A 12,366-nucleotide genomic window follows, 5' to 3' on the forward strand; every position below is an offset into this window, starting at 1 on the left:
CCCTTTTTCTATAAAGTAGGTTATTTGGTGTATCAATATATTGTGGTTTTTAACTTATAATTAATTGGACAGTGATTGTGTTTTCTATTACTGAACTATCACTGAAAGATAGTCGCTATCAATTTAGTCCCCAAGTCTGTTTTTTACAGACTATATTAACTGCAGGAAGAAGAAGAAACCACTCAGTCTTCTAAAAAGAAATGCTATTTTTTCAGAACAGAGAATTTATCCTCAAATATTGTTCAATAAACAGGAATATCTTGATGGCTACAGTCATTGAATAACCATTTTGACTTATATGGATATGAATTGGTACCTTTAATAAGACCGTTGTGAAGTTATAGTCCTTGTTTACTAATTGTAAGAAAACAATCAGGGCAGGAACTCTATTTTGATGGCATGGGGATGCAGTATCCCAATGTCAATCTCAATTCTCAAATGATCCTATAGATTAAAAGATACTGTCTTTAAAGTATACATATTTTTGTCTCCTCATTAAAAAAAAGACCTGTGAATTAATAAATTAGAAATGTGGCTATAATTGCACTGAAGAGACAAGTCATTTAAACAAAAATCTTAGTCACATTAGAATGACTTTCTACTTTTAGCGTGTCTTTGCCCTATTGATCATCATTCCTGGCATTTCTGAACCTTTTTGTCATAAAAGCAGGGGTTTTGTGTACAGTCATCAGATTCTTCCCTTCAGGTGAGGGGCTTGTCAGCGAAAAATGAAGTGATCTGTAACAAAGGTGTAGAAAGTGTAAAGGCGATAAATCTACGTGAACTGCAGCAGCAGTTGATCATGGCCTGTCTGGCTGAGCGTGTGCTGGCCATGGTTACTATCGGAGATATATATAGTGTCACTTCAGGGGCTTTTAAGAAGCCAGTCATTTGCTTATGCTGAGTTCCCAGATATGCTTATTTTGTGCTTAAAATAGGAACATTTATTCATTAAGGGAAAAAAGAAACTCCTAGGTGGCCTGTGTTAATCCACAAAGGAAATAGTTACAGAATTCTGGGCCAGGCTCTTATTTTTATACAACTGTGTTAAAAGACTGGAGGTAAATATAAAGTAAAGCTTGTTTTGTTTTTCTTATAAAAATAACATCATTAGAGCTATTCTCAAAGAATATGAAGTGAATGATGATAGAGAAAGGTTTTATTTTGTTCATAGTTGCTGTTCCTGCATTTTTGCTCTGCCCCTTGCTGAGACTTGGGGAAATGGTTTGTTGTTACAGCTCAGTTACTTTCTAAAGTAGGCTACCTGCACCAGGAGTCTGTTCTTTGATGTGTTAATGTTCTTATACTCATCAAAGGAGCCTTGATAAGTCAATACCAAAGACTGATCCAAAAGGTCAATTACAATCCTTTACAGCAGCAGTCCCCAACCTTTTTTTTTTAAATTTATTTATTTACTTATTATTTTTGGCTGCGTTGGGTTTTTGTTGCTGCGCGCGGGCTTTTCTCTAGTTACAGAGAGCAGGGGCTACTCTTTGTTGCGGTGCGAGGGCTTCTCACTGTGGTGGTTTCTTTTGTTGTAGAGCACCAGCTGTGGAGCATCAGCTCTAGAGCACAGGTTCAGCAGGCATTGCTGCGCGGCATGTGGGATCTTCCCGGACCAGGGCTCGAACCCGTGTCCCCTGCATTGGCAGGCGGATTCTTTAACCACTGTGCCACCAGGAAAGTCCAGTCCCCAACCTTTTTGGCACTGGTTTCCTGGAAGACAATTCCACAGCTTCGCTCACTCTCCCGCTGCTCACCTGCTGTGTGACCCGTTCCTAACAAACCACAGACCAATACTGGTCCGTGGCCTGGGGGTTGGGGACCTCTGCTTAACAGTATTCAGGGGTGGAGCCAAGGGATGGAAACCCTTGCGTTCTAAAGGAGTACCACCCATAATTGGAATATAGAGAATGGGCTGCCTCAACCTGGGCCTGTTCTGTTGGTGAGGACAAAAATGTACTTATTTATAGAAATATGGCCAAATGATTGCTTGCTTACTTCAGTCTGCATCTCTTTATAGCTAACTAATTATTCTCAATCCCATTACTGAAATGGAAGCTGAGTTTAGCAAATTGTTTGGCCGTTAACATTTAATGCACAAAATTCTTAATTAACAAAATAAAATACTACAATCCATTGTAAATCACTTTGCTAAATTTTAGACTTCATAAGGAATTTTGTCTTGTCCAAGAGCTACTTTCAAACTGCTTGCTGATCTGGTACTCATATGTCGATTCCCTGTGGAGCTGAGTGAAAGAATGTAAAGGGAGCCGATTAAAGAAACTTTGAGCCCGAATAGACAAGCAGAGGCCATCTTGTCCATCTTTCTGCCGCCAGGAAAAAAACATCCCCTGCACCAAAAATTTTTGCTTGAATCCTGCTAACAAAAATGCTCACCGGGCTTCCCTGGTAGCGCAGTGGTTGGGGGTCCGCCTGCCGATGCAGGGGACGCGGGTTCATGCCCCAGTCCGGGAGGATCCCGCATGCCGCAGAGCGGCTGGGCCCGTGAGCCATGGCCGCTGAGCCTGCGCGTCCGGAGCCTGTGCTCCGCAATGGGAGAGGCCACAGCAGTGAGAGGCCCGCGTACCAAAAAAAAAAAAAAAAAAAAAAAAATGCTCACCACATGTAAATGACAAGTCATGATCCATTTAATGCAACTAAAGCAGATTGTTAACTGTTCAAGACTTATTTATTGTGTTCTAAGATGCTGAGTATGAAAGCTCATCTGAATTGTTTTAATTCCTCCTTTCTAGACAATTATTTTGTACAAGAAATGTACTCAAATAATTGTAAAGCTGTGGGAAATTTGTGTCCAGGAAATAAAGTTATCTTTATCATCTTATTAAATGTATTTTTGGTTTCCTTTCACTCAAGGTCTACCTTACGGGTGGGAGGAAGCTTACACAGCAGATGGAATCAAGTACTTCATCAAGTAAGTACAAGCATCTCAACCAAGTAAGCAATTTTCTTCACATCTGGAGAGAACCTGGAAGTTGCAGAATAATCAGTAATACCAAGAAACCCTCTTGGAGGTTACAAAAATTAGTAACAAGAAGTGAAACTTCACCATTTTCATTTCATGTGATTTAAATGCTAATATCAGATATTATTTAGAAAAAAAAACCTAATAATTATTTCAAGGGAAACATCAAAAAATTGGAACAGGATTGTCATTTGAACCTAAATGTTGGCTGCCTCAATTCACTTTTGGCTAAAAGTATTAATATTTATGCAAAGTTAATATCTAATGAAAAAGCCTGCTTTGTCTCAAAACTTATTAACAATAATAGTAATAATAATCAACATTTTTTCATGCTTTGCAGTGTACACAGTTCATTTATTCTGCAAATTTTTTTTTTTTTTTTTTTTTTTTTTTTGCGGTACACGGGCCTCTCACGGTTGTGACCTCTCCCGTTGCGGAGCACAGGCTCCAGACGCACAGGCTCAGCGGCCATGGCTCACGGGCCTAGCCGCTCCACGGCATGTGGGATCTTCCCGGACCGGGGCATGAACCCGTGTCTCCTGCATCGGCAGGCGGACTCTCAAGCACTGCGCCACCAGGGAAGCCCTGCAAATATTTCTTGAGCATTTGCTGTGCACCAGGCAGTATTCCATACCTTGGAGATACAGCAGTGAGATATACAGACTATATATATTCTATATATTCTCTGATATCAAGGAATTTACTTAATAGTGAGGAAAAACATACAATATATAACTGAGGAGATAAATGAGACAGTATATGAACAAACCTCATCTTAATGGAGTCTCAGAACATCCTTCATTTATAGATGAAAAAAATAAAAGCCTAGAGTAGTTGCCAAAAAATCCACAGCTAACTAAGTCACCAAGCCAGAAGGGAACCCAAGTCTTCTGACACTAGGATTCTCTCTAGTATACTAGACTGTTAGAGACCTCTCTTTGAAAGCCTCAACAGAAATACATTTTCTAGCTGCTGGACTGGTTAATTTTACTCTGGACATGGCAATCTGGTATACTTCCACTATGTTCTGAGTAGCTCTTTTCATGTCAGAGTTGGAGTTATGAGAACACAAGGGGGATTCCCAGCATCCTCTTAAAATCCCACGAGACTTCCTTATATGACCCTTTTTTAGCAAATGATACTTGGTATGCATTTGGGGAGGAAAAGAGAGATGTATCCTTGCTGTTCTTTCAAATGTGCAAGTATTTTTCAAAGCAATATCCACATTTTGGATTCTCAAACTCTGTGACTTTACACAGGTTCCTCCATCTCTCTTCATCTCAGTTTTCTCATCAAAAAATAAGGTGAATTGTACCTACTTTATAGAGTTGTTAAATGTTAAGCACCTAGCATAAAATTTGGAACACAGTAGATACCTAATAAAATAGTCATCATTAATTTACAACATGGAGAAAACATCATGGTGGAAAAAAGAACAGGAAAAATCGTATGACCATTAAAGACATTGAAAATTCAGAAGCTTCATATTTTGAAAAGATTTAAGGAAAAGCTAGGGGTAAACCTGGCAAAGTATTTTCTTGATTTTTTTTTTCTTGTGGTCTCTAGCAAAAAGTAATTAATAAAGCAAAGGTGTAGTTTATAATACATGAAGGAGAAAGGGACTTTTGGAGCAAAGGACCCAGGAATTCCATGAACAGATTACATTTAGCGCCATACTATTCACTTCCCAAATCATAACTCTTCTGGAAGGAAAGTTTCACTTCAATATGCTGTATTAACTATGTTTAGTTCCTGAGAGATTTGAATCACTGTACTGTAGGGGTGACAAGAAAATGAAAAACCACATCCAAATTTGCACTGGGTTTCTTTCTTATGTTCACTTTGTAATGGATAAGGGGAGAGATGTGGGGATGGGGGTGGGGGGGGCGGGCAGTGATGCTCAACAGCCAGGCATATGTTAGGGGTATTTTTCTACGCATTGTATTCTCTAATCTTCTTAACACTGTAGAAAGTGGGCATTGCTCAGCTCTTAATAGGACGATATTATGATGGTGGTGAGCTGCATCCTGCCCTCAGCCATGCCTGTCTCCTAGAAGGTCCCCAAAAGAAATGCCCCATCAAAGGAAGGCAAACTGGCATTCATTGTAAACCCAGGTTCTGAAGTCAGAGGCCTTTGAAAAATGTCAGTAAATGAGTCTGGACCCTGTGGGGAACTCTTTCACCAAGGCTTAGCCTTAGCCATCTGTCAGTATCCTAACCCAAAGCTGTGTCAGAGCCTAACCAGGAAAGGAAAGGATAAGGGCACCATCACCAACTACCAAGGAAAAGGAGGGAGAAAGAGACGTGAGTGTGAGTCAGAGAGTGAGCATGTCCCATTGCCTGGTACCCAGTGGTTTAAGCCACTGTCCTTTGCTGACTGGAACAGTAGCCTTGGGCTGGGCTCCTACTATAAGGGAGAACAGCATCCTAGGAGAAGAGAGAAGAGAAGTAGTAGCAAGCCCTTTGACTGCCCTGAGATCTAACTCAGTCCCGTAGAAGGAATGGAAAGCGGCACCACATTTGAATAATCCACTCCAGTCATAGAAAATAATGTACACTCTTTAGGGAGTTATCTTCCTTGACCTTAATCTTGACTCCTAAGGAAAGCAGAAAAGAGGTAAGATAGATTTGTTAAAGGACAGTGGTGGGCATCCTTGTCTCACCATTACAGTTGGAGAAACTCTGTGGAAAAGAGGCTAAACTCATCCAGGTCAGGCCGTAGTAAAATTTCAGAGCCAAGATACAGTTCCAGGGTTGTCTGAGTCCAAAGCCATCCCCCCAAAACACACACCCACGCTGCACCATCTCCATCTCCTTATTTTAACGTAGCATGTTTACATATGACAAGAAAGATATTTTAAACTGATCTTGATTTTGTTAGAATTCTATACTTTATTCATTTTTAAATAGCAGAATAGAAACTTAGTTCTAAGCACAAGTAGTCATCTCCTGGAGACTAGAAAGGTCAAACAGTAAAGATAAGAAAATCTAACAATATACCAGTGTTTTCTTTATCTTGTCTCATGGAGGAATGGACTGCTTACCATGAGTTGGCTTTTTTTTTTTTTTTTGCGGTACGCGGGCCTCTCACTGTTGTGGCCTCTCCCGTTGCGGAGCACAGGCTCCGGACGTGCAGGCTCAGCGGCCATGGCTCACGGGCCCAGCCACTCCGCGGCATGTGGGATCTTCCCGGACCGGGGCATGAACCCGTGTCCCCTGCATCGGCAGGCGGACTCTCAACCACTGCGCCACCAGGGAAGCCCGAGTTGGCTTTTTTGCTAGTCATTAACCCCATTCAAGCACCAACATTTATTTTAGTTTAACTATTCTTAATGGAAGTCTTATTTTACAAGTATTGTGTGCTTTCCTGCCTTCTTCTACTGAGGCCCCTGAACAAAATCATTATAAACATCAATCTTATACATAATACAGTGAGTTCTGCAGGGTGACGTTAAGCTGTATAAGCTAGAATAGAGACACAGCTGTCATCTCTCCCCGATCTCAACATGCCTGGCCATCTCCTCATCTCCATTCTCCTTTTCAATCCTCTACACACTTCACCATCTTCCCCAGGAGTTTATTTGAGGAAGACAGGATGCCAAATAATCAGACTAATTTGAATTGCTTGTAAATAGTCCTGGAGTGTGCATCTACAAGTGTTTATATGTGAGTCAAGTGCATAAGTTCTGGTGCAGGTGGATTTGATTCCAGGAAGGCCATCTGGTATAAGGAAAAGAAGAGCATGGGCTTTGGATTTGGAGAAACGTAGGTTCCAATGCTGGTGTCTCCACAGAATAACTGAATGACCTTGGCATGTTTACTAAACCTCTCTGGGCTTTAATTTCTACGTATAGAATGGAAAGAATATTAGCCCTTCATAGAGTTCCTGCCCAGAATGAATGAGCTTATGTATGTAAAAAGCCTATCATAACACCTGACCCAAAGTAGACACTTTCAGCCAAGGTTAGACCTCTTCACTTGCTCCTAACATTTTGATGAGGGTTTCCTCTCAGCTCTTAGCTGCCTTCAGATAGGATGCCAAATAAGTAATGTCTGCATAAGCAAGCATCCACTATATGTCTTTCTTGGAACTATTTAGATTTTTGTTTTTTCATCCTCTCACTACCCCAACCAAACTTTTGAGCCTGGCTAGCCTGTGTTAGCTTTTGGGTAGGAGTAGTTCATTTACCATGTGAATGGTAATTTGGAGGCAAGAAATAACAAGTAATGAACTCAGTTCATTGCCTCTGTCACCTTTGCTTAAAAAGAACAGTGACTGAGATCCCTCTTCCAGAACATTGGAGGAGATGCCGGTCTGTGTACGTATACACAATGTCTGAGATTGACACCTGTCACTATCTTCCCGGAAACTGAATTGTTAAATCTGATGGAAGCCAAGCCTTGGGCAAAGGAATAACTGTCAGTGCTGTCCCAAGAATGCCTAGACAAAGACGGTCTTCATTGAATATTCCTATCCACCCACATGTCCATTGCACACCCATTAATACTGTGTAGTCATCTACTTACCTTCTGACACAAGAGAAGAAAGCATTTTATCTTGTGTAAACAAACATAATCAAAATATTGGCATTGCTAGAGCCAGTGTCTCATAGAACTAACAAAAGTATACATCTATATATGTGTATGTGTATACACCAATATGTGTATGCACATATGCAAATAGGCAGGGCTTACTCACTTGCATTATAAATACCAGTGCATTCAAGGGAAAACTTTCTTATTTTCTCCTTAGAGAGAGAGTTGCAGCGTTCTTAAATTCAATGACAAAATGCCAGTTATCTTGATAGCGCTGTAATGAAATTATCTGGTAAACCTGACCATTTTACCACCCAACTTCCTATCTTCCCTTTGCAGTTATATACTATTACAGATTTATAACAATCTTTTGATATGATTCCACTTTAAAAGTTCATATACTTTATATGTATGTTATATAATTTAACAGAATTATTATGAGCTATGTTTGAGAGTAAAAATGAACTTAATATTACAAACTAGACATAACTGCTACGTTGCTTTCATTGAACTCTTTTTTTCTATTGAAGGTTTCAGATTCACTGTGATCACTGGCCATGATTTCATGTATTAATTCTCTATTGCTGCTTAATAAATTTCCCCAAAATTTTGCAGCCTTAAACAATAAACATTTATTTTCTTACCCAAGTTGCAGAGGGTCAAGAACCCGGATGTGGTTTCGCTGGATCATTCTGACTCTCTCTCGATGTGGGTTTCTCATAAAGTTGCAATCAAGCTCTTAGCCAGGTCTGGGAATTGAAGAGTAGTTTAATGGGGCTGGAATATTTGTTCCAGGCTCACATGTGAGGCTTCAGTTCCTCACCATAAGTGGACCTTTCTCCATCCATAGGGCCATAGGGCTGCACAAACATCGCAGCTGGCTTCCCCCACAGCAAGGGACAAGAGAAAAAGTGAAAGCAAGAGAAACACCAAGATAAAACCTGTAGTGTCTTTTATAACCAATCTCAGAAGTGATTGACATACCTTCTGCCATATGCTACTGGTCAAACAGAGCACCCTGGTACAGTGTAGGAGGCAGCTATACAAGAGTGTGCATGCCAGAAGGTAAGGACCACCGGGAGCTATCTTAGAGGATGCCTATGACAAGGCTGTTTCACAATGTACTATATATAATATATTAATCAATAATTAAATTATTATATATATAATCTATACATCTCTATAAACGATACAAAAATCTCAATATCATATACTTGCTTCAAACATTATATTATACTGTTGGTGATTTTTCAAGTAGGTATATTCATTGGTTTTTTATTTTGTTTGTTTTTTTAAACATCTTTATTGGAGTATAATTGCTTTACAATGGTGTGTTAGATTCTGCTTTATAAAAACGTGAATCAGTTATATATATACATATATATGTCCCCATATCTCTTCCCCCTTGCGTCTCCCTCCCTCCCACCCTCCCACCCTCCCTATCCCATCCCTCTAGGTGGTCACATAGCACCAAGCTGATCTCCCTGTGCTATGCGGCTGCTTCCCACTAGCTATCTATTTTACATTTCGTAGTGTATATATGTCCATGACACTCTCTCACTTTGTCCCAGCTTACCCTTCCCGTTCCCCATATCCTCAAGTCCATTCTCTAGTAGGTCTGTGTCTTTATTCCCATCTTGCCCCTAGGTTCTTCATGACCTTTTTTTTTTTTTTTAGATTACATATATATGTGTTAGCATACAGTATTTGTTTTGCCCTTTCTTAATTACTTCACTCTGTATGACACACTCTAGGTCCACCCACCTCACTACAAATAACTCAATTTATTTTCTTTTTACGGCTGAGTAATATTCCATTGTACATATGTGCCACATCTTCTTTATCCATTCATCTGTTTATGGACACTTAGGTTGCTTCCACATCCTGGCTATTGTAAATAGAGCTGCAATGAATATTTTGGTACGTCATTGCTTTTGAATTATGTTTCTTTCAGGGTATATGCCCAGTAGTGGGATTGCTGGGTCATATGGTAGTTCTATTTTTAGTTTTTTAAGGAACCTCCATACTGTTCTCCATAGTGGCTGTATCAATTTACATTGCCACCAACAGTGCAAGAGGGTTCCCTTTTCTCCACACCCTCTCCAGCATTTATTGTTTGTAGATTTTTTGATGATGGCCATTCTGACCGGTGTGAGATGATATCTCATTGTAGTTTTGACTTGCATTTCTCTAATGATTAAAGACGTTGAGCATTCTTTCATGTGTTTGTTGGCAATCTGTATATCTTCTATGGAGAAATGTCTATTTAAGTCTTCTGCCCATTTTTGGATTGGATTGTTTGTTTTTTTGACATTAAGCTGCATGAGCTGCTTGTAAATTTTGGACATTAATCCTTTGTCAGTTGCTTCATTTGTAAATATTTTCTCCCATTCTGGGGGTTGTATTTTCATCTTGTTTATGGTTTCCTTTGCTGTGCAAAAGCTTTTAAGTTTCATTAGGTCCCATTTGTTTATTTTTGTTTTTATTTCCATTTCTCTAGGAGGTGGGTCAATAAGGATCTTGCTGTGATTTGTATCATAGAGTGTTCTGCCTGTGTTTTCCTCTAAGAGTTTGATAGTGTCTGGCCTTACATTTAGGTCTTTAATCCATTTTGAGTTTATTTTTGTGTATGGTGTTAGAGAGTGTTCTAATTTCATTCTTTTAGATGTAACCAGTTTTCCCAGCACCACTTATTGAAGAGGCTGTCTTTTCTCCACTGTATATTCTTGCCTCCCTTATCAAAGATAAGGTGACCATATGTGCATGGGTTTATCTCTGGGCTTTCTATCCTGTTCCATTGATCTATATTTCTGTTTTTGTGCCAATAGCATACTGTCTTGATTACTGTCATTTACTGTCCTGGAACCTGATTCCTCCAGCTCCGGTTTTCTTTCTCAAGATTGCTTTGGGTATTCGGGGTCTTTTGTGTCTCCATAACATATTGTGAAATTTTTTGTTCAAGTTCTGTGAAAAATGCCAGTGGTAGTTTGATAGGGATTGCATTGAATCTGTAGATTCCATTGGGTAGTATAGTCATTTTCACAATGTTGATTCTCCCACTCCAAGAACATGGTATATCTCTTCATCTATTTGTATCATCTTTAATTTCTTTCATCAGTATCTTATAAATTTCTGCATACAGGTCTTTTGTCTCCTTAGGTACGTTTATTCCTAGATATTTTATTCTTTTGTTGCAATGGTAAATGGGAGTGTTTTCTTAATTTCACTTTCAGATTTTTCAACATTAGTGTATAGGAATGCAAAAGATTTCTGTGCATTAACTTTGTATCCTGCTACTTTACCAAATTCATTGATTAGCTCTAGTAGTTTTCCGGTAACATCTTGAGGATTCTCTACGTATTTATCATGACATCTGCAAACAGTGACAGCTTTACTTCTTCTTTTCCAATTTGGATTCCTTTTATTTCTTTTTCTTCTCTGATTGCTCTGGCTAAAACTTCCAAAACTATGTTGAATAATAGTGGTGAGAGTGGGCAACCTTGTCTTGTTCCTGATCTTAGTGGAAATGGTTTCAGTTTTTCATCATTGAGGACAATGTTGGCTGTGGGTTTGTCATATATGACCTTTATTAGGTTGAGGAAAGTTCCCTCTATGCCTACTTTCTGGAGGGTTTTTAATCAGAAATCTGTGTTGAATTTTGTCAAAAGCTTTCTCTGCATCTATTGAGATGATCATATGGTTTTTCTCCTTCAATTTGTTAATATGGTGTATCACATTGATTGATTTGCGTATATTGAAGAATCCTTGCATTCATAGGATAAACCCCACTTGATCATGGTGTGTGATCCTTTTAATGTGCTGTTGGATTCTGTTTGGTAGTATTTTGTTGAGGATTTTTGCATCTATGTTCATCAGTGATATTGGCCTCTAGTTTTCTCTCTTTGTGACATCTTTGTCTGGTTTTGGTATCAGGGTGATGGTGGCCTCATAGAATGAGGTTGGGAGTGTTCCTCCCTCTGCGATATTTTGGAAGAGTTTGAGAAGGATAGGCGTTAGCTCTTCTCTAAATGTTTGATACAATTCGCCTGTGAAGCCATCTGGTCCTGGGCTTTTGTTTGTTGGAAGATTTTTAATCACAGTTTCAATTTCAGTGCTTGTGATTGGTCTGTTCATATTTTCTATTTCTTCCTGGTTCAGTCTCGGAAGGTTGTGCATTTCTAAGAATTTGTCCATTTCTTCCAGGTTGTCCATTTTATTGACATACAGTTGCTTGTAGGAATCTTTCATGATCCTTTATATTTCTGTAGTGTCAGTTGATACTTCTCCTTTTTCATTTCTAATTCTATTTATTTGAGTCTTCTCCCTTTTTTTCTTGATGACTCTGGCTAATGGTTTATCAATTTTGTTTATCTTCTCAAAGAACCAGCTTTTAGTTTTATTGATCTTTGCTATCATTTCCTTCATTTCTTTTTCATTTGTTTCTGATCTGATCTTTATGATTTCTTTCCTTCTACTAACTTTGGGTTTTTTTTTGTTCTTCTTTCTCTAATTGCTTTAGGTGTAAGGTTAGGTTGTTTGAGATGTTTCTTGTTTCTTAAGGTAGGATTGTATTGCTATAAACTTTCCTCTTAGAACTGCTTTTGCTGTATCCCATAGGTTTTGGGTCATCGTGTTTTCATTGTCATTTGTTTCTAGGTATTTTTTGATTTCCTCTTTGATTTCTTCAGTTATCTCTAGGTTATTATTTTTTCCTGTAATTGATATCTAGTCTCATAGTGTTGTGGTTGGAAAAGATACTTGATACGATTTCAATTTTCTTAAATTTACCAAGGCTTGATTTGTGACCCAAGATATGATCTATCCTGGAGAATAATCCATGAGCA

At 39.0% G+C, this 12,366-nt stretch overlaps 1 protein-coding gene across 4 annotated transcripts in view; it reads left to right on the plus strand.

Annotated features, from left to right (window-relative positions):
• The window catches only part of STXBP4 (syntaxin binding protein 4), a 190,617-nt gene that overhangs the window by 155,375 nt on the left and 22,876 nt on the right, over nt 1-12,366 (plus strand). For all 4 annotated transcript variants that reach the window (XM_033848305.2, XM_019945363.3, XM_033848303.2 and 1 more), the window contains one exon: nt 2,878-2,935. In XM_033848305.2, the coding sequence (XP_033704196.1) occupies nt 2,878-2,935 (58 nt within the window). The remainder of the gene's footprint in view (nt 1-2,877; nt 2,936-12,366) is intronic.

This window comes from Tursiops truncatus, chromosome 20, assembly GCF_011762595.2.
Source record: "Tursiops truncatus isolate mTurTru1 chromosome 20, mTurTru1.mat.Y, whole genome shotgun sequence".
NCBI classification, from domain to species: domain Eukaryota; kingdom Metazoa; phylum Chordata; class Mammalia; order Artiodactyla; family Delphinidae; genus Tursiops; species Tursiops truncatus.